The sequence below is a fragment of the Oryzias latipes genome, chromosome 17 (genome assembly GCF_053564925.1).
Source record: "Oryzias latipes strain Hd-rR chromosome 17, Olatipes_Hd-rR_3.1".
Classification (NCBI taxonomy): Eukaryota; Metazoa; Chordata; class Actinopteri; order Beloniformes; family Adrianichthyidae; genus Oryzias; species Oryzias latipes.
Window position 1 is genome coordinate 30,395,625 of NC_136253.1, and position 23,012 is coordinate 30,418,636.

Consider the following 23,012-nt stretch of genomic DNA (forward strand, 5'->3'; position numbering starts at 1 on the left):
TGTCCTCTGTATTATAATAAAGCCGCTGGCCTTACCACTATGATGGATGGGTGGGACTCGAATGGCAAGCTCCAGAATCATTAGAGCACTCCTTACTTGCAGGTCTTTCCATGCAAAAGGGTGGTGCAAAGGAGGCTTGCCACTGGTGAGAAACAAAATATAGTTGAGACCTTTTAATCAAGGCTAGGTATGCCTTATTAATTTTCAGCCAAAGGAGGAAGGGAGTGGGAAATAAATAAAAGAGTGAGGGAAGGAGTAAGTTTGCTGATGTCTTTTGCCGAATAATACAAGTGCAATTATCTCAGCGGCTCAAAACGCCCCACAGGGTTTTTTCAATGTAGGTTAGAATGTGGCACCTTCAGCATTTTACACAAAACTTTACTGGTCAGAAAGTGTTACAGCTGAAAATGTAGGCAAACATTTCTGAGTGATGCAGGCTTTTAATGTGAGCACCGAAAAGAAGGGAGAATAAGCAAAATAATGGCATACTTGAAACTTTTGAGCAAACTGGAAAAACATGTTTTAGAGACCACAAGGAAACAAGTTTCTGTCTGTTTCTGACTTACCAACAGAAAGTTTCCTGCTGATATAGGGTGTAGTTAAGACTTCCACGTTCACCCACATGTCATCCAACCTCTTAGATGAAAAGTGAAACAGAAAAGAGGAACATTGGCTTGTGGTTTAAAATCCTGGGAATGCCATGACCTGAATGCCTGAGAGTCAACACCAACATGCGCTGTGCCTCGAGTGTCACAAGCAGAGTGGTCTTTGAGCTGCTTCCCAATCTCGTGTTCTTCCATTACCTCTGGAGTAGAATATAAACGATCCCCTCCAAGTGTGCAGAGTATGGCAAGGGGCCTGCAGGGGTCTAAAACTCTTCACTGCAAGCACAACATAATTCAAGGCCTGACTGATAAATAAACAATGGAAAGCATAGGATGTTGTTGAGCATTACCTCATATTCCCTGCCCTTGGAGCGCAGCCCCATATTGCAGTCCAATCATTAGAGGAAGTCTCCTGGCTGGAGTTGAAAAATGTCGACAAAGAAGGTAAGTTCAGAGCTTTTATCTTCTGTTTGGCAAGATACCAACGTATTATTGAGTGTGCAAGCTGCTTGAGCCCAATTTCTATATAAACATGTTGAACTCCCTGTAATTAAAACGTTTTATTGCAAAAGTAGGATTTTTAGTTGAACTTGAACTCATCTGTCTGCTCAATATGTTACTTCTGGAGTGATAGAAGTCTCGTACAGAATAAATATAAACGTACAATGCCATAACCCAGTGGGCAAGCAGTCAGAACTGAAGAACAAGTGGGACCTTTTCAAATCTGGGTCTAATTTTCCATGATGAAGATAAAAAAAAGTCTGATTTAGTATCCTTATACCACATGTGTCAAACTCAAGGCCCGGGGGCCAAATGTGGCCCGCCATGTTATTGTATGAGGCCCGCGTGAGCATAGACGTTTTTAATTTCTTAAAATAAAATGTTTCTTTAGTTGATTACATATTATTTATGTGTAGCTGTTGTTGTAATTATTCAATGTTTGCAGGTCTTAATGTGTGTATGCAGACAAATTGTTGTCATCAAACCACCAGTTTGATGGAAGGCTGTGTGCAGCCTTTTTTTGTCAAGTTTTACACATGTAATACATGTTCTTTCTAGCTCAGTAGTTTTGTGTTGTTTTTCTTTATTCATTTGGACAGTTTGAACCTTCATTAACGGAGTTATGTGGGTTTTAATAAATGGACAAAATTTGGACAAAATTTAAAAGGATTTATGCTAGAGTAACAAGCAAACATATGTTTTCAATGCAACTGTAATTGTCACTTTACAAAGTTAGAATAAATAAATAATGAGTTTTTTAACATTAAGCAGTACTTACATTTATATCACATTTAGTTACATGTACACGTTGTATCTGGCCCTTTGAGGACAGCCACTATGCTGATGTGGCCCTCGATGAAAATTAATTTGACACCTCTGCCTTATATCTTGTTTTCCCACTTTTACAGCAACAATCTTCATTTTTTCACCTCACACTTGTGTCCAGTTTACCTTAAATTAGACAGTAAGATGAGTGAATGGCTGTTTGGGGAGCAGTGTAACAAACATGAAACTGCAACCATGAAGTAGCAAGTAAAGACATGATTTTCTTTCACTATAATGGACTCACTATAGATTAAAAACTTAAGAAAGGTATTTGGTGCATGTCTTTGTGCATGACTTTTTAGGCAGAGTGATTTTGGGGAAATTTTCCAATGTCACGGTAGGGGTTGAGGGAGTACCCAGGTGCAGAGAGGAGGAGGCAGGAGGTTCCAGGGGAACAAGATAATAACTTAAAAAAAACAACTAAAAAACAAAACCACTGCTGAGGAGGCTTGAGAAACTCAAAAACACTTGAATGGGGAAGTAGCAAGCTATGGACCAGCACAGGAGGAAGGGAAAGACAGAACTTAGATACATACAGACAAACGAGACACAGGTGACAACAATTAGGTCAGAGGGAACCAAAAGTAAAACTCAATACTACAACAAAACAGGAAACCGTTCAAAATAAAACAGGAAACTGAAACTCAAAACATGACCGCATAAAAAAGAACAAAACACAAAAGCAAGAAAAGTAAACCGTAACATCCAATGTGAGTGAGTTGTAGCTAATGCCAACACCAGACTGTTAAAAAATTATTTTTTCTGAAACTAAGGATATTGCTTTGACAATCAGATTCATCCATTTTTAAACTCGCTCATTTAATCTGCAGGGCCTTTTAATAAACTGTGAAAGAGAGTGAACCTCTGCAATTTAAAGACTTTCAGGTACAAAATGAGGAAGATTTCCAAGAGGTACTATCATATTTTAAAGCGATGCCTGCATAAATAGGAAAAACATTTTTAGTCCATGTTGTTAAAAAGTAAATTATATTGCATCTTTCTTTCTTTACCATCCATATTCTTCCATTCTTCTGGGAATTCAGGTCACAGAGAAAACCACAGTTTTATTGGTAAATTGAAACATTCATCCTTTTACATTTTCTTTGCAGCATAGGCTGCTAAATAATTGCAACCAAAAGAGTTCAACTGTGCAGGCAGTGTGACCTTTACTTTCTTATGAGGAGTTATTAAAGCAACAAAATGGTTGCTCTGTCTCTTTCCCCGCATTTATCTACTCAAACAATTATTAAAAAATGTGTTTTCTTTACCTTGAATGCACTTACCATAATAAACATCTAAAGTTGAATCAAGAAGCAAATACATTTTATTTGAATGACACCGTTCGTACGCAAAGACAAGTGATGATACCTTATGGCTGCCTGAGAAGCTTGGTTAGAACCTAAGACATGACAAGAAAATAAAGACTTTTGTTTTCATTCTTACTATTTACATTTACAACAAAAAAACAGTTTTTATTAAGCTGTGTTAACCTTAACTTCTGTGTTTACATCAATACTGGCATTTCCAAGATGGAAAGCAGTGAGTGACACTGGTATTAATACTATCAGCCATGGCAATAGTTACCTTTGTGAGTTGAAAAACATTCTCTGGTTTAAATGTTTTTTTTTTTTTTCTTGAGGCCCTTAATCAACATTTTTTCTTTTTGCGTAAGTATATAAGACATTCATGTGTTTGACAATGACAGACTGTTTCCAAAAATCTTTAAAGTCCCACTCCAATAATTTTTTTATCTATTGTAAAATTGTTCCCAGATATCTATTAATGATGATTATGATGCCTTTAGCCAAAATGAATAATTTTTTAGGGCATAGCTTCTGCAGAGCAGCATTGGTTCATCCGAAATTTACCTCTGGGTTGTGGGCGAGACTGTTGGTGGGGAGAAAGCCTGTCCTCATTTCCCATCATCCCTTTGATAACACTGTCTTCTGCTAGCTCACAGTCCTCACACCCCCAACCTAACAGTAGCGTATGCAAGAAAAATGACAAGCGAGTATAGTTTTGAGCAAGATACCAGCTCAGACAAGGAAAACAGAGATGTGCATGAATCTATTTGTCTGTAAGTGGATGCATTGGAATGGAGCAGAGCTGGGAGGTTGTGGCTTATTGCCATAGTAGCTTCTGGGTCACATGTAAAAACTTTTTCAATTACATTTTTTTGTCTGTTCCATATTCACAACAATTTTTAATTAAAGAAATACAAAAAAAAATAGCATTTTAAGCTTAATTTTTTTTATTTCTGTTCTCCATTATGAGAAAAATGCAACAAGAACATTTTAGAAAAACCAAAAACCTGATTTTCATTGGAGTGGGTCTTTAATGTACATAGTGTTTGGTAAGCAATAAAAAACGTTTTTAACCTCTGTGGTAAAAAAACTTTTCTTTAAATGGAAAAGTTTTGGATATTGTTTAAAGAGGAATAAACTCTCTTAAAATAAGATGCTTTATTTGGAAACTCCTCTAAAGGCCGGTACACACCGGGACGAATGTTCGCCAGGCGTTATTCGCCAGCGTTTTTCGCCACGTTTTTTGTGTTCACACCCAGGCGATTTTCGCTGACGATGAGCCGAGCGAACATGCAATGTCATTCTCTGACATTAGATGGCGCTTAATGTAAAACAGAAATACCCCTGTACACAAGGTGGTGCTGAGCAACTTTGCGCTTCTTAAAGTCGCTTTTCACTCAGAAGAAGAGAGCAAGTTGAGAGCTTGGTTCGGGGATATTTTAGAATGTCCGTCATTATTTCTTCGTGGCAGTGTAGACGTTACTTGGCGTCTATCTTCTTCGCCGTGACGTATGTGTGCTGAGCAAGACAGTTTTGTGTTTGAGCGCCCCCAAGTTGTGTTTTACTGTAACTTCAGAAGCTCCAGACACGTGTGCAAAAGCGCCATTCTCATTGGTCGCATAGTTTTCGACGCGGCGCGTCAAACCAAAAAAACAAACCCGAGGCGTTTTTTAAAAAGTGACGCTTTGACGCATGGCGTTTTTTCGCGTTGGTGTGCACACTCACATTGGTGCCCTTTGTTTAGTCACGAGGCGTTAAACGTCGGCGAATATCGCGGGCGAAATTCGTCCCGGTGTGAACGGGCCTTAACTCCAACCTTTGTTTGAAACTTACTTTGATATAATCTGAATTAACATTTTCTATGTAAAACTTTCGAAGAGATTTTGAGAGCAGAAATTATTTTCCAGTTAGGCTTTTACACCTGAGCTTAAAACTGAAGAATCAAAAACCTCTTGGCTGAACTACTCTGCTAGTTGGGGTCTTTTTGTAGTATGTTCCTGTCAGCACTTGTCCATCAAAACCCATTTAAAGCCTCTGTGACAGCTTTTATCTCACAAATGAACTCATTCTTACACTAGAAATAATAGGTGGAAATGTATGACCATTATATTATAATAAAGGTATTTATGAACCTTCAATCTCTCAGCCTCACTATGAGATACCTTTGAAAATTTGAAATCAGCTCCTGAGGCTGGATGTGGGGGAGGGAGGGAAGGAGAAAAAGGAAGAGAAGAAGAGAAACTGAGAAATGGCAAGGGAGAGGTGTGGGAGTTGTTTCTTTTTTGCCATGGGTTACATTTATAATTATTTCGCGGGCAAAAAATAGTCAATAGTACTTTTTTTTGCAATTAAGGTAGGAGGAATGTGTAGTACAAAATACAGCACTGAAAAGCTAAAAAGAAAAGTTTGAAAAGAGCAATAAATGTAGTCAGAAATCCAGATGTTGTTGATGAAGAACTGACTGTTGGGGTCTGTAGAAGGGTGGTGATCTTGAGAGGGGGTGAGTGAGTCCATCCACTGACCTTCACTTATGATGAGTAAGCAGAGCCTGAGGAGTGGGCAAAGATGGCCAGGGCCACCTTCTCCAGGGCCTTCTCTGCCTTTTGATGACTCTGTCTAATCACTAGAGCAAGTGAAAAAGACGTGATCACAGCCACAACACTGAAGAGGGGAGGATCTCCAATTGCTTTATTCTCCTCCAAGTCTGTCCTTTAAAGTAGTGGAAATCAGTTTCTTAATGCTATTCATCTTTTATTCCAGCAGACTGTGTCCTGAGAGGAGAAAATCTCTAATTCCTTTTAAAGTTAGTCAAAAGTCGGGAAGTGAGAGGCGAGCAGGCTGGACAAGGTCTCATTATACTCAAGCTTTGCCTCAGGTTACACTGTTAAACAAGGTGCAAAAAAATATCTTGCTACTAAGTTAAAAACCAAATTTCTGTTAATACTCTGTGTGAAGCTACTAATAAGACTCATATTTTTCCAAACTTAAACCCACTCATCAGAAATTGAGATAGAATGAAAAAAAACAGCTCTAATCCTTGCATTTGCTTTGGTTTTTAGTTCATTATTGTAAAAAAAAAAAAGCAATTATATTTCGAACTTTCTTTTTGCAGACGTCATTGAATGTCTTCATAAAACATTGATTTCTGTCTCTTGTTTGTAACACATTTTTGTGGGAACAAAACTAATATTAATTAATTCTGTTCAGATGACAAAATGTATTTAGGTAAGTAGGATCCAAGCCATGGCAGTTTCCCTGAATTTTTGGACATCATTCTGTCCAAAACCAAAACTTTGCTATCTCTATGACCACATAAGAAACCTTTGTGCAGTCCTACAGTACCAACTTTCCCTTACTAATGTCTCTATTTACCCACACTGTGATTTTAATGGGAAAAAGTTTAATCTTAGACATTCAGGGTATATTCAGCCGGGAAAAGTCTGTTGGTCTGGACCAAACCCGCTTAATTTGATCCGGATCAAATCCTGAACTGCTTGGTCTGTATCCAGAATGCCTTTCAACCTGACATTTCTATTATGAACCAAAGCTTGCGAACAAAACTAACTGACTAAAGGTCTTTTCAGTCATTGGTCAGGAATTACGATGCCAAAGCATTAAGAGGCAGAAATAATGGAACTGCTACACTTTGCAATCCTTGTCAGTATAATTCACATATTTTATATCAATGTTGATATTATATCAACATCAGGTACAACATTTTTTACTTGCTACTTTGGACTTGCTACTGAGAAGACATCGAGAGGTACGCTGATGAGTGTTTATGACACATAGATTGTCGGAAAAACAGTATGAGAAGTGATGTGTATCACGTAGAAGGCTGTTTTAGTGAGCCTGTATTCATCCAACCCCCTTTCAACAAGTTGCTGTGTACCATTGTTGCTCCGTTACTCTGTTTACATCCCGTAATGCCCGGCTACACTGGCCGTTTTGGTTCAGTTGTTCCGCTCCGAGCACGGAGTGTGTTCAGACTAAGGAAACTCAGAGCGAACCGGGGCTCAGTTGAAACAAATCCAGAACACTTGGAAAGATGGGTCTCAGAGCGGTTCCTGTTCCCAGACCACGGTTTCCTTGAGTGTACTCAAACCGAACATTGGTTCTGGATGATCGGGGTGCATGAACTCTCATTCACTTTAACCCATCCAATAGTGTCCAGTCTGAATACACCTGTAGAAAGAAATGTGATACAAATTGGCAACTTTTCTTTTAATGTGTAAAATCCAAGGATGAACAAATTATTTAAAGACTAGAGAAGGATCCCTGTTGATGGCTACCAACTGTATCGCAAATGCCTAACAAAACAAAGAAAGGAATAATTGGTTATTCATGACAACAAAGGACTGGTGTGCGAGACTGCAGTTGCACCTCTGGTCTTTTAACTTTTAGCTTTAAAGGGAATCTGGGGCAAAGAGGCCCAAAAGGGAGACATATAGCATAAACGGCAGATAGCCAAAGAAAGTGGAGATTCTGCCAAAAGGAACGGAGACAAGATGACAGGGCTCTGTGTGGGATTTCACTTTGGATTTTGGCCCTGCAGGAATATGTGGAAACACAACTGACAGAACTTGCTTGGAGAAGTCAACTCCATTCAATATAAGCAGTGTCCTGTGTAGTCTCCGATGCACCAACATAAACCTCCAAGGTAGAACACCGCTTGATAGTTTGCTTTACTTCTCTGGTTAAAAAGAGCTAAGAAATACCAAGACGTGAAAAAATGTGATTTCACAAAGGTCAAACTGATAAAAAAATGTGAGAAATCCGGAAAGTCCCGCATCATTTTCACACCCTGTAGATGTATGGAAAGTCTGTGCAGCACAGTAAAAAGAGCAGATGACAATTTTAGCCGAGATTTATTTCACATTTTTTTTGCTACATTCCTCTTAAAACTAGGGAGCGTAGGCCAGTAATCTTAGAAATACTTTATATACGTCATATCAACTTGATCATCAGAGAAAAAAAAAAGCGATCTTGTGGTTGGGTAGAACAATAACTTTTAATCTGTTCAGTCATGTCTTAGGCAACAAATTAGCTTTAAAAAATGTAAAAAACACAAACACATATACAATGAAAATGTACAAGACTCAAGGTAAGGTTATGATCCAATTAAATAAGTCCCAATGTTGCACATGAAGTTGAGGTTCATACCCCCCAATGAGGCAAATGGTGTAAAACATTACAAAATAATATCTTTTACTGCCTTAATCAGGAATTTAAACTTTGATGAAACTATTATCTTTTTTTTATTTCATGGCACAAAACATTAAAATAATCTCAACTAATGCAAAACCACTTCATTTGTATCACAATATAAACAATATTAACTGGAAATTCTTTTTGAAATGCATCATTGAAATCAAATTTTTATGACAATTGCAACACTATTTTATTTTAGATTAAATACTTGAAAACCAATTGGGCCAGTTTGTCGGTTTGACAACCAAATCAATCCACCAATAACAACCTAGTCAACGTACAACATCAGCAATAAAAGACTTAATTTATGTTTGTAAATTAGAAATTATATTCAACCTAATGTAGGCTCCAAGTTTTAAAATAAACTTTGTTTGGGTATCCAGCTCTTATAAATCCTTCGGAATTGGTTTAATGGGGGCTAGACAATCACAAATGTCCTTGCAATCTCAAACTTCTCAAATGTCTTGTATCTTCTCATGTCAAAAATCTCCTCTTGCACTTTATTGTTATTCCCTAGATGGTTCTTAAGTTTAAGAAAACTAGAACATCAACAAGGAAATGAAGAAAAATAGTCCACAGAGGTCTGTAGCGTCATACGTTTGACCGCGACAGAAGAGTCTAGTGCCTCCTACAGCTCGGGAGGGTTTTAGTCCAGCTGCTCCTGCTTTATCCTGTTTGAATTAGGGCCTCGCTGATTTGTTCTCCTCAGTTCCCTCCGCAGGACGTACTCGCTGAATTGGGATGAGTCCACGCCTCCACCGCAGGAGCCGGCGATCTCAAAGCCACGTTGTTGGAGACGCTCTAGAACCTGAGGATGAGACAGAAGGGAGAACCTGTGAGTAGGAAATAAAAGGAGGAGCAGAAGCCACTGCAACAAACCATACTTTCTTCTTCTGTTGCATGCATTGATTGTCACCGTTTTACTAAAATGATGACTCTGAAGGATAACCTTTTGTTTAGCATCTCCAGACTGGGAAACTGGGGATTGTACCAAACACCTCCAACACATGCTGTGGCTTGAGTGCTATGTCTGGAGCTGGAAACAGCTTTGAATGTAAGCTGCAGCAGCATATGCTTACTGTGTGATGGGATTTTGGATACGATTTTCACAAGACTTCCACGAAACCAAGAGGCTCTCACGCAGGTGAATGCTCTGTTCTCGTTGTTTTTTTGGGTGTACATGTGTGTTTTTCCATGTGCGTGTCTAGCTGTTCCTGATCTTGCAGCCTTGCAGACATCTACTAACGTGTCTGGGGGGGCTGTAGGATCACATTCCATCGAAGAGGCCCCAGGGAGCAGTGAGGCTTTTCTTTCTGCCACTTGGCTCAATATGGGCTGCTCTGCGAACACCCCTCTCCACAGATTCCCCCCGGGGTCCAAGCCTCCACCAAAACTACAAAGGTCCCCCAACTGCTGGCAGCTCTCTATGCTCCCCTTCCTTCTCTCAAACTCCCCCCGTCCTGCCTCCATTAGCCGCAGATACAGCATTCACCGGCGGCGTGCTTTAATAACCAAACAGGATTATGGGCTCTGCCTGAGGACAACCTGCCAGGGAGCATGCTCACTCTTTGCTTGCTCTCCACGACTCACACACTTCAGAGGCCGGTTTTGTTTGTGTGTTTTTGGGAAGGAGGTGGAAATTTGACTTCAGATGGCAACACAATCCAAATCATTGTGAAATCTTTCTAAACAGGGTCTCTCCTAATCAGTTATTGATAGCTGTCTGAGGTTATTAACATCACTGAATTAGCAAAATATCAATATATTAACCAAAGTAGGGTCATTGCCAAAATGCATGCTGCTCAGAGCCTGGTTTAAGAGCCAGAGAGTGTTTATTGGTACAACACAATTTCTAGATAGTCATCAAGGAAAATTTTGCTGAAGGTACTCCCTTAAATGTTTGCTAATTTTCATTTAGGTGCAAATTACTGTTGATCATTTGGATTTTATGAAGATAGGAAGCAATAGATAAGAATAAGCATAAAGAAGTTTGATGTTATTCTAAATAATCATCGATTCAAAGACCCCTCGGGAGGCAGTATCTGTTTTTTTCACATTTTGTAGGGGTCCTTGTGGCTCATGTAGACTTCATTCACTCAATTCTCATCAACAGTGCATGAGCTAGGGACAAAACCAGCCCTTGCAGCTTATTTTGAGGACTGAAGCTTAGTGCGGACACACAGGCATGTGACGCACTTTAAGAACGCGCTATACGTGGGTTCTTTAAAGTGCGAGTAGCCCACTGTATTCACATTGGACAAGCAGGGAGGGGCTAGCACATGTCCTTCACCTACAGTTAGTAAAGGCTTGGTGAGAAATGTCAAAGTGGTGCAAATCTCGCAAATCTTTCTCCAGGCTTTTTCTTTCACAGCTCTATTCCGACATATAAAAGACTTGGTGTCATAATTTCACCCGGGCACAGACCGCAATTATTAATTTCTCCTCCGTGATCAATTTAATGAATTAATAGGGACACCATTCATACGTCACTACCAAATACTAGTCTCTGGTTGGTGAAAGATCACCCAACCTGCGTTCAGTGAATGCAAGAGCTTTGAATGCAGAACCCCGAAATGCACAAAGTGTTACATCCAATTTTCATTGGAAGTGGTTGCTTGAACATGAGTTGCTGAAGGCAGTGTGAACGTAACTTTACAAGATCTACTGCAATATATAGGCTGCTAAACTAGTTGTTAAAAATTCTGATCTTTCAGGACTCTGAGAACCTCTGTTTTCGCTTCAGACTTAGAAGACTGACAGACAATAAATGCAGGAGTCATCTGCAGGATCCTCAACACAGGAGAGAAAAAGCACAATCAATTACATAGTTTCAAAGGCATGTAAGTGATTTTGCAAATGGGACAATTTTTCTTTTTTCATAACCCACCTGGTAATTTCCCCTTAGTTAACATTCATGTCATCTTCCAAAATGGATTCAGGGCAACATAAACCCACAACTAAAAATGTTAGCACACATTTTTGCAATCATAAATGCCCACAAAAGAGAATAAAACAATGTTTACGCGCATGGATGAAAAAAAAAAAAAGAATCCAACGTCTGAGGCTGACCATCCATCAACTCTGATGTCAGAGTCTGAATTACTATTGCAGTCAGATCACAGGGAAGAAGTAAAAAGTGTGGTCGACTTGTGCGTTGATGCCTTGCTAAAGTGTTGCTTTGATGAACTTATCAAAGAGCTTCTACTCCTGCAGGGCTTTTCTGATGATTTTTGTTCATTTAAAAAAAAAATAAATAAATAAATAAAAAGACTGGAATCAGACGCAAGATCTCTGAAGACCATCACAAAACAGCAGATGAAAGACGCAAGATGAACAGATTACCAACCCTGTCAAACGACTTTGTGGATACATTTAACATATAAAAAGAGAGTAAAAATACACACTGTATACTTGTGTTCATAACTGGACACTTTCAGATTAAAGCTGCCGTGTGCATCCATTACCTGGACTGAGTTGAGATGGCAATAACCATTCAGAGGGAAGCGGATGACGTGTGTGGAGTCATGGTTCCAGCCTGCATTCACTGAGTTACACATGACATCTCCGATCTCTGGAAAAACATCTTCAATGAGGGCCTTGTCCCCGCTAAGTGTGATCCTCTCGCCCAGGTCGGGTGCAACACGCACCACCAAGCACTCGCAAGGACGGGACACCCGGCCCAGCTCCTGATCCTGACGCCAGCGCTCCAGCTCAGCCAGCATGGGCTGCAGCTGGAAGTATCGAGCCTCTTCGTACAACAGGCTGTAGTCCTGGAGAAAACGGTTCAGAAATGGTTTTACAACGCAAATAACACTTTGAAATAAATGTTCAGTGATGTATAATATATCAAATGTGTTAGTAACTATTAATTCATCCTTTTTCTAGAAAAAAGTTTTTCTTCCTCCAGTTTATTTACCGGTAACTGAAAGACAGGGTAATCAATTGTCATAGACCAGTGGACAAAGTGACTGGAATATAAAGGTGACATTTAAAAAGTCAAATGTTAACCTTTCTGTTGCCCCCTCAAAAAATATACAACTGGGACTAAAAAGTAGGCCTGCACAATAAATCACACACTTATCGTTAATGATTGCAATAAATAGTTACGTCAAATGTTTACATGTTAAAACAGTCTCTTGGCAGCTTTAAGTATTTAACGAATCACATAGAGCCCTTAACACATTGGATCAATCGAAAGAAGCCTTTTTATGTTAGTTACCCACCTCCTATGTAGACAAGGGTCATTTGGTGCATAATTTAAGTGATGCTGACTTTTGTTTTAATAAAACTGTTGCGCTGTAATGGAAACTATGTATTTGTTGTTTTTTGGTTGGCTATTTGCTCTTCTATCCCAAGTCACATTGTCATCACAACGTTGATCATTAATATTGCACATTGCAAGTTTTCCTCATATCGCCCTGCTAAAAAGTCAAACTATCCAACCTAAAACAAAAAGGCTTGAATTAAAACACTATTTAGTAAAACCTAAAAAAGTGAAATTGAAAAGGAGATTTATTTAAGTTGAAAGCATTTTTTTTTATTTGCAGACCAGCAACTTTACCATTTTCTTATACTTCTCTCAAAACCTACCAAAGTGAAAAATGGCTTCAAGTTGAGCCTGCGCTTATTTTAACTGGCATACTTTCCACTGATTGAGTTGTGCTGGACAGTCCATCAGATAATGCAGATGTTTGTTTTCTCCAAGGGTAAGTCATTACTGACTCAATGACACATACAAAATATAATAGAGAATGGCTAATGCAGTAAAAAACCATCGTGGACAGACATGGGGGCCAAAAACTGTGCATAGATGCATCAAAAATATATGTTTTTAGTAATGTCATATATCTAAATTTAGCATCTGGGAAACAATGGCAGGTAGGAACCGTAATTGCACACCCTGGTATCGTGTTATTAGTTTATAGTGCACAGACATGGTAACTGCTTTGGGTAACTTGAGGACATCTAGTGACCAAAGGCATTCCACGGCCTCAGCATTCATTGTGAGAGACGAGTTACAGGACTGCTGACTGCTGAGGAGACTTCACAGTTTCTGGGGATTCTCCTACTCACTTTGAAGTCCTCTGGAATGAGGAGCTTGGACGTCCTGAGGAAGTTGAGGATGTAACGGAACATGTGTCCATCCCTGTCAATGAAGTAGTGCTGCTTCAGGCTGTCCAGGACTATTGGTTCTGTGCCATCAAAGAGACGCCCGATTCTAGACAGAGAGAGCAGGGGTGGCAGGTCAAGCATGGGGGGAGAGGTATTGGAGGATAAATAATCCTTAAATGTTAAGTTTTATCTACTCTGCAAATGGCAGAAGTTTATGATGGATCTATGCTTTTTTTATTGTTTTACATCAAAGTCTGACATTGTAATTGAAAACATAAAAACAGACAATATTATTCAGCAGCCTATTTTAATTGGGCATGTTTGCAGCTCCTGACAGAAGCAGAAGACCCTTCTGCTGCTGTAATCTTTGCACCTCTAAACATTAGACTGATTACATTTTTCAACGACCATCCTTCTTCTGAAAATCTTAAAAGAAAAAAGAAACTATTTCACAGAATTTCTAGTCGCTTAAAATTACTTTCCTTTTTATTCTTCCAGATTCAAAGAAAGAAACAAAGGAATGAGACGCAGTGTTGGTCTGGAGAGGTCAAGGCAGCTGGTGCACGTTGCCTGAGGCAGGCTGCCATCACCCCCAGGCCTGAGCTGGGAGCGACAGTGCAGCCTCCCAGCCTCCAGATGGCTCCATGCCCTTCGGCACTTTACTGCTGCTGTGACATCTGTCAGAATAACCAAGTTGCTTTTGTCTGCGCGCTCTGCATTCTGCGGTTGCAGCTCCTACAAACAGTTTGGCCCCTAAAAATAACTGATCTTTTTATTTCATGGGGAATTGTCTTGTGACACACCTGAATGATTAGAAACCAACCTGACAACACTATCTAAAAAGTACATCAAAATTTCTTAATCACATGTGATGTGAAGAGTTGTGACATTTGACTGTTGCTTGATGACATTAAATGTTAAAGAGGTTGACATTAAACTATGAGAAAATCCTCATCAGCCAAGCGCTTCAGCCACAAAATGAAAAGACGGACTTACCTCGACTCTGGAAATTTTGTCAAGGTGGCCAGACTGCTGGTGTACATGTGCCCGCCTACATCAATGTGCACGGGGGCGTTGGACTTGGTGAGCTGTGCAGGTGCAGGGATGCCCTGGTTACTCAAGGGGGACACTGGTGACCGTGTGATCATGGGCCTGGACATGCTGGAGCGGTTATCCTAAAGACATAAAGGTATGGTTCACAGACAGGAAAGATACTGTGCTGCTTCTTCCGTGAATTAAAAAAAAAAGATGAAAACAAAAGAAAACAAATGAAAATGTAAAAATTTATATCTGCCAAGAAAGCCCAGAGTAAAAACTATATTTCCTGCAGGATGGAGCAGCCTGACCTTGACCTGGATGTTGCCACAATCCATAAGCATCTACTCCTGTGGGCCATGATCTCCGAAACCAAATTAATTTGGGGCATCAATCTCTCTTGGAGACGAGCAATAATGACTCTTGATTTGAATACCTTAATAGGATTTTTTTTGGGGGGGTAAGCTACATCATGTTAACCTACAAACACCATTAGGAGACAATTTTCGGAAGAAAACTACTGCATTCCCAAAAGTTTTAGCCCCCTACATGACTGGGATCGTGGAGAGAACTAACCCCTGACAGAGCTACGAGCTTCGACCACATATTCGACACAAATGATTGAGTTTAACAATAAAATAAAAGCTGTAGAAGGCTGTGCGCATTTGGGTTAAATGACGCAGGCGGATAATGTTTCTTTCTTTGGAAGTTCTTTGCGCTCCTTACCTGAGCCGGCATGACTGCGGTAGGAGAGGAATTCACCGAGTGGTCGTTCTGCTTCAGGGATGCTGCGGGGAGAGGCTCTCCTCTGACCGCAAACATCAGCGCGGGCTCCCTGCACTCCGCTGCCCGCATCGGCAGCCGTTTGAGGGACGCGTGCACGGACTCGTCCACAGAACTGACCGGACGCGGGCGCTTCTTCGCTTTCTGATGCGTTAAGTCCATGATATCCGTTTCCTCCATCGCGGCTCAGACGCTGATAAGAGATCGGACGAGGTCTGGGGTTGTTTCGTGAGAGATAAATAGACGCGAATAGGCGCGAGGAGCAGCGAGCGAGCACCGGGAGGAAGAGCGCCGGCGCCGTGGCTGTCACACGGAGCAGTTCCTTTGCAGTGGCGGGGAGAAGTCAAAGCCCCCGACAACATTAGCATTGTAGCGCCTGCGGCTCTTCTGGGCTGTCGCTGCTTCAGTGGCAGGTATGTGTGCCGCATTTTCGGAATAAAACGGATCCTGTCCTACAGTATAGTATGAGATGGTGGGAGTCGGACGCACATCTGGACCCTGCGCAGCTGGCCCTTTGGCCCCTTGGAACGGCGCGGTCACCCCCTCCTCTAATTTCTGCTCCCATTGTTCAGCAGCGTTTTTTTTTTTAATTCAGCCCTACTCTCAGTCAAGATTTCTAAAAAACAAACAGACCCCAAAGCTCAAACAATGATATCACTGTGTTTGACATGCTCAACTACATGGACATGAACGCACCATTTCACTCCCAACCTACTCACCTGATGCTTTCAGGAGCACAACCTTCCTCAGAAATTACAATATCCTTTGCCCCAGTACAATTTGAAATCTGCTTTGCAGTTGAAAGGGATTTAAAAATAAAGTGTATGCTTAAAAAAAACGTGTTTCAGACATCAAAATAATCTTTGTCAAATTTGTGACCCATATCCACATTTTCTTTGTCCTAATTTTGGCAGTTTTCTGAGCCTCTGGGCAAAACCGAGCCCTTCTGACACTTGCCACAACCCATGTCAGACCCCATTGGTCAAAGCTGGTACATGACAGTGAGACTAGGTTAGGCCCAGCTGTTGATTTCCGGACATAGCAGGTGAACACAACAGTCACCACCACGTGTCACATTTTGCCCAGGTTAGGCCAAAATTAGTCTTTTAGTACAAAAAGGTATACCTCAAGACATAGATCACTTTCAGTAACTTTTGTGGGTTTCTAGAAGAAGTAAGTTTAAAAATATTTTATTTTTTTCAAAGTAGTTGTGTAGAATTACACAAAAGCAGCACCTCCGGCGACTTGTGTATATGCATGAGGGTATAAAAACAGACCACAACACGTCCAACTGCACTTAAGACTACTTTCGCTGTGCTCTTCCGGGATAATTTTTCAGAAGAAAATGCAGGGAATCCACAAATTTTAATAACATTCAGATTAAAATTAATTAGTTCAACCACTGGCCTTAAAACATCCACATTTCTGCTTCTCATTGGCAGTGTTGGTTTCACACCTAGACACCCAATTAGCAATTAAGCTTGCCTTTGAGTGTAGGCCTCCAATGCAGTGTGTGATCCTGGTTTGATTTGCATGCCACTTGTGCACGCGCTGATAAGCACAGGCAGCAGCCATACATAGTTTTAAAATTCAACTCCAGAATCCCTCGCAGAAGGCAAAGGGGCCTGCAGGGCATAAGAGAGAGAAATCACATGGCTGCTCTTCAAAAGGGGACCTGTGTAAGGCAGCCGGCAAAGTGCGTGGGATCACACTCAGAATGCAGGTAATTTGTTCCCTGACTAATTTGTAGAGATGGTAGTGTGTGTGTGTGTGCGGAAGTGTGTGCCTGTGGAGAGAAAGTTCTGAAAACAGCTTGGTGGAATTGGATTTCCTCAAAGCCTTGTCATCGCAAAGGTGGATTGGGTGTAAAATCTGTCAGGCATTATGGAAAATTGCAAGAGAGAAAGAAGAGGAAGTGAGAAAGGACAGGTGGTTAGGTGGGCGTCATGTGGGTGTTGAGGGAATGATCTCTTCCATCACAACATCATTCAGAGCTGGTAGAAGTAGGAAAACATTTTCTTACGCTGGTGTCCACATCCTATAAGTGCTAACATTTGGAGAAGTCAGAACTTCAGCTGCATGTGTATGTGCAAACCCTCGCTGAAACGCCAGCAGGAGCCAGTCTGTCTGGTCTATTCCTGCTAAATTATCACCTGATCTCCTTGTTCATGTGCGGTGGCCCCGAAGTGCAAATCACTTAGCCCAAAAACATATATTAAAGATCACAATGACAGTTAAAAAAGGAAAAAAAAATGGTAACAAAACAAAAATTTCATTTCTGAAATTAGACAAGTTTTAGAAACAAAACTCAAGAGAGGGACATGGCTGCAGACAAGATGGAGTCTGACATCATCGGCCGGAAGTGGAAATTATACAATTGACCCTAATCGTAACCCCAACTGTGACCTTAACCTAAAAGAATGGTACAGGAAACTTGTATTAAAGCTTAAAACAGGAAAAGCTGTGACTGTTAGGGTTTCCAGTAAAAAAGTTTTTTTTTTTGAGAATTTTCTGCACCCAGGTCCTCTCGAGACACAAGAAACAAAATATAAATGAAATGGGGGTAAACTTGATGCAGAGAGCAGTTTATGTCTGATCGGAAGATCGCATGTTCGGTTCCGCCCATGTATAGAGGGGTCCTTGGGCAAGACACTGAACCCCATGTTGCTCCAGCTGCTTACAGGTTGGTGCCACTCTGTGAATGTGTGTGTGCATGGCTGAACTTTAGGTCTTCCAAAAAGGTATTAAAGTGCGAATGGGTCTTGAATATCAATATTTATAAAAGTTTTACGATTAGTACAGAGCAAATCCAGTATTGCTTCATGCCAATAACTTTCAGTTAAAATATGGACAAACGTCATTATCCAATCAGCGATGTCTCATGGTACCTATACCATTTCTTGTCTCTTCTTTAGTATTGTTTTAAACAATTTGTGTTTGTTTTGTTTTTTTTAAATGGCGGCATCTTTAATATGTTTTTGCGTCAAGTGATATATGTTGGTCTGATTTGCACTTCGGGGCCACAAATGCCTCGTGTGGCATTTTCCTTTCACTGAAGAACACAAATCTAAACCAGATATTAAGGCTGTTGAAGTCACTCCTTACATCCTTCTCCCCCCCCCCCCCCCCCCCCATGTTTTTTTAAACAAAGATCACAAATTTAAAATTTCAATGAAAAAAATCTAGAAATGCAAGACCACAATCCTGAAAAAAATAATGAATCAGTCTATGGAAGCAACTAAAAGTTGCACAGTAACTTTTCAGTTGTCTCTCCCACAATTCAGCTCTTTGGTGCTTTCAATACATCCTACAACATGGAATTAGCATTTTAGATCAGTGCATTAACATTCAGTTTTCAGGCAAGCAGACTGGTATTTACATAATCTGGATGGGCTGTCTCTGCTCTATTGCCTGTGGCTATTTGTTTCAAATGTCCCCACGCAGGCAGCCACAGACTTTGGCGAACTTCAGTCATCTCCTGTTGTAAAGGCTACAAAATAACAGGTAGTTTAGTGTCACCACAATCTGGCCTGAGGAGGTTTTCAAGGCTGGTTTACCGGACATTTAGGAGTCGGGAAATTGAGTTGAAGTTTCTCCAAAGCCAGAATATCTAAGGCAAAAAACAAAAAACACTCCTAAAAAGTCCCAAAGTTTCTGTTGAATCTGAATTATATTTTATGTAAAAAAAGTGCATTTTAAATGATAGACACATTTAAAAGGCTTAGCGATACCATAAGTTCAACTTTAAAAAAAAACTATTTACACCAGGACTAAAAAAAAGCAGAGGACTGTCCCTTACTTTTTTTTTCTGGTTGAGACTGTTTCAAAATAATCTTGTGGGGCTTCTGCAGCTGTGCATCAGCATGACATCACAGATAAGGAAGTGCGATTCGCTTGGAAGTTTTTTTTTATCCACTTGGAAACTGCTGCAGGCCGTTGGACACAGTGCTGAATGCTTACTGGCACACACCAAAACTGTCCCAAGGCGCGGGAGTGGTGGGACCCCGATATGAAATATAATAACAGCGTTTGGCCTCGAGCGGTCCGGGTTTATAAGTGCTGGCTGTATGCGAAAAACACCCCCTCCCTCTCCCCTCCTTCCCTTCTTTTTAAGTTGTCCTTCATCAGTGGTTTGACGTGGGAACAAGAGCGGCAGCTTTCACACCGTCGAGTCGAGACGAGATGGTTTTTGTTACAGCGCCATCAGGTGATCAGAGCATAAAAACCAACATCCATGCTGACCTTTTTTTTATTCTGCTCGGAGGGGAGGATTGCACTAGATGACCCAAACTTTGCCATTATTTTATAACAGTTTAAAATTTGAGACTAAAAAAAAAAATTAAAAAAAACTAAACTAAACGACAGGACAAAAACAGAAAGTTTGAAATGTGAACTGGAGTGGGATTCTTCCACAGTTGAGTCCATGTTGTAACTCTGAGGCGCATAAGACAAGTCCATCCATCCTGACTTTCTACTAGATTGCGCATCGTGCGTCCAAGAGGCAGAGCGCGGAGAACTAACTCCTATTCCAGCCTCACATAAATACAAAACTGTTAAACACGTCGCTTACATTTAAGGATGATTCACAAATTCTGCATTGACGTGCGTATCCTGTCATACAGACGAAGAAATACGCCCGCGGCGAAATGACTCCACAATCAATGGCGTCTTTCAGTAGATGATCCGGGCCAGCCAGGAAATGGAAATTGTTCACGAGAGTTAAAATAAATACATACATAAAACCCAACAGAAACGACTAACGCACGTTTAAGTAAGTTCTAACAAAGTTAAAAAAGCAACGGAGACTGTGGCGTTTCTCGCAGCTTCTACGCGCCAGGAGCGAATTCACGCGGGGCATGTGGAGTGCCTGCTCGAAGACATCGCAGTCTAATCCGCTGGTCTCGTAACGCAGAGACACCACCGACCACTCCATCCGTGCCGCGCGTACATTTGTACTGTAACCCCGTTACAATAGTCAGGAAATGGTTAATATTTTTAAAGAACTGAGCCGCTCGAACCGCTTGGCACATGCGTAAAAGCTGCTGCGCCTTGATGTCCCAGTCCATCCAACCTCGGAAACGAGAGCCAAACCGAATAAATCTTTTCTTACCTGAAACATGGAGCGTCCTAAAGTGTTTTTTGTCCACCTTTTGCCTCCGATTTGGCCCACGATCTGCTTCTGCTCCCAAACCAGAGAGAAATGCAATAGCTTGGCTAAGGTAGACAGAACAAAATACAGAGAATACTTGCTCCAGGGCTCCGAAACCCCTCAAGGCAAAGATCAGGATACAATTAGCTCATGTCTCTGCCCGAGTCTAAACCAATCTGCAGCAAACAACTGCGAACGAAAGAGGAGATCTTAGTGGCAGAGCTTCAGATTTAGAGTTCATGTATTTTTTTGTATAAAATCAAAGAAATATATTTTTCTTATTTCCCCCCTCACTTGCCTCTTGCCTCCTTGCAGAGAAGCAGATTTTAATCGTTATGATTAGTTTTGATGTAACGTTACCCCAGGCGATTTCTACAAATGGATGGAGTGTTTCTTTGCAAGGGAGGAAAGGCGGCAGATGATGATAATTATATAGATTGTTGGTGGAGTCTTTTGACCCCCCCCCCCCTTTTTTTTACTTGTCCTCTCAGACATCAAACCTGTCTAGTCTGCTCATTTTGCCGCACACAACGTGCGCAACGGACAACTTGTTGATGAAAGTTATTAAACAAATGTATATAGCGACATTTGCCCTGTTTCTTTGCAGTCTTTTCAGCCTCTTTTCTCCCTCTGGACAACCTACAAAGTGACGTAGTTGTATAAATAAGCACTTGCAGCTTGCCTTGCCTCAATCAAGTCTGAATCAGTGCCTGAGGGTGATGTGCGAGCTCATTTCAAATGTTCAACCATGCATGATTTTAGAAAGATTGAGGCACTTCTGAGGCTTTTAGTGTTACTTGGGGACGCGCATAGTACCAAATCTAATCTTAAAAGTTCTTGTTTCTTTTCAGCACTTGCTGTAGAGTTTGCTTAGCCAAACTTTACACCAGAATTTTCCACTCACTGCAAAACTGACGGTTATATTACTTTACATTCTTAACAGTCAGTGAACCCCTGCCAAAGAAACGGTAGGGATAGGCTGAAAATGCTCTCCCGCCCCCTACTGTTGAGAGGATCAAGTTGTAAGCAATAATGTAATTTTACCCGACATGAAAGGCAGAGGTGCATGTGAAAGAGATGAAAAACATTCATGTGAAACAAACATTCACCAACAGATTCTGTGTAAATAAATAAGTGTTTTTTTTAAGCAGGAATGTTTCAGCAGGAGACCGCTGAGTGATGCATGCCATCACACAAAATCTGTCTCTTCATCAAAGCAATGTGCATATCTGGTGATAAACAAGATGGCTTTTGAAGACCGGGTCAGTTATCCTTTTGGATCCGGCATTAAAGGATGCACTTTTTAACCATCGTGTCCCACAAGAAAACAAAGAGAGGATTACAGTGTAACAAAGTTATTCGCCCCAGAGTTTCCTTTCTGCTGCATTTTACACCAAGGTTCAGCAAAGGAAGGACACACACATTTCTGTATGCCTGTAGTCTAAAAACTATGGGGGGGATGGAGAGCTCCCAGCTTTAAAACCCCATCCGTTTTCCATTTTGGGCAGAAATGGAACCCAAATGTAGTCCTCTCACTAAAGCATTTAAAATATGCGTCAGATGCTTAAACTGACAAGAGAGGCTTACTAAAGTCTGCTGTTGGCTCCCCAAAGGCTGTTGCTCCACAATGTGAATGTGCAGAGTTTAACTTGGATTAGACCAAATTTACAATGACTACAACAGGCAATGCTGTGGTTGGCTGAAAGTGTTTTTTCTTTTTTTTTTTGAGGGCAAATTATCCAGATTAGTTACAGATGTGAGCTTGCCCTGCCTATACAGATAGAGTCACGTGAATTGCACCATAGCCGCTGTAAATACCGCTGTCAAAGCAGAAAATTAAGTGAGAAATTCAGGAAAACTACGGAAAAGAAAGGAGAAATAAGAAAAACGTTGTTTTATGTCACATTGTTTTTCAGAAATAATGCTCTTCTTTTGTATGGAGCCCTGGATATTACATAAAAAAAGTCCCCACAAATGTTAATCTGTGGCAAAAAATTAGCATAACGTGGCCACAATTTAGTACTTTGGTGCTACAAATGATCATTTTATTAGCATTATGTGGGAACAAATTAGCTTTTTGTGAGCACAAATAAGAATTTTGTTAGCATTTTGTGTGCATAAATTATTTCTTGGCCACAAATGAGCATGTATTCAGAAGTCCATTGGTCCAAGTTGAGTTCTCTTAATTTGGTTTGGATCAAGTCCTAAACCTTGCCCTTGGTCTGTATTCAGACTATTCTGTTTCTAAACCAAAGGTTGTAAACAAAACGACTCATTGGCCAGGAACTACGAGGGCGGGGCAAAGCAACGAAAAAAAATATGGAAGTCCTGGTCTGTGAAATCCTCATTGGGATCCTCCTTCTCTGTTTATATCCTGGAATGCCCGGCTACAGTGGCCATTTGGTCCAGTTATTCTGCTCTGAGCACAGAGCTTGTTCAGACTGAGAAAACCTTAGAGCTAACCAAAGCTCAGTCCAATTGGAAGCA

At 40.7% G+C, this 23,012-nt stretch overlaps 1 protein-coding gene across 8 annotated transcripts; it reads right to left on the bottom strand.

Moving 5' to 3' along the window:
- Positions 1-8,227: 8,227 nt before the first annotated feature.
- On the bottom strand, positions 8,228-22,213 carry kctd1 (potassium channel tetramerization domain containing 1). 8 transcript variants are annotated; one of them, XM_078935020.1, is made up of 7 exons: positions 22,113-22,129; positions 20,487-20,555; positions 16,862-17,001; positions 14,555-14,733; positions 13,520-13,664; positions 11,911-12,216; positions 8,228-9,254 (listed from the first exon to the last, which is right to left on the bottom strand). In XM_078935020.1, exons 3-7 carry the CDS (start codon positions 16,949-16,951, stop codon positions 9,093-9,095), a joined length of 882 nt encoding a protein of 293 aa, XP_078791146.1. In that variant the 5' UTR covers positions 16,952-17,001; positions 20,487-20,555; positions 22,113-22,129; the 3' UTR covers positions 8,228-9,092. The 8 variants fall into 8 exon arrangements, with proteins under 8 accessions (XP_078791146.1, XP_078791145.1, XP_078791147.1 ...); XM_078935019.1 differs by lacking the exon at positions 22,113-22,129 and adding an exon at positions 20,824-20,961 and having other exon boundaries at positions 20,487-20,714; XM_078935021.1 differs by lacking the exon at positions 22,113-22,129 and adding an exon at positions 18,756-18,866 and having other exon boundaries at positions 20,487-20,622.
- Between the last annotated feature and the right edge of the window lie 799 nt (positions 22,214-23,012).

Bases quoted from the DNA above. Each gene is read 5' to 3' on its own strand.
- kctd1 (XM_004079268.5), bottom strand. From the start codon at position 15,556: ATGGAGGAAACGGATATCATGGACTTAACGCATCAGAAAGCGAAGAAG. The intron at 14,734-15,319 runs GTAAGGAGCGCA...TTATGTCTTTAG, and splicing joins CCGCAGTCATGCCGGCTCAG to GATAACCGCTCCAGCATGTC. The intron at 9,255-11,910 runs GTAATGGATGCA...TCTCATCCTCAG, and splicing joins GCCATCTCAACTCAGTCCAG to GTTCTAGAGCGTCTCCAACA.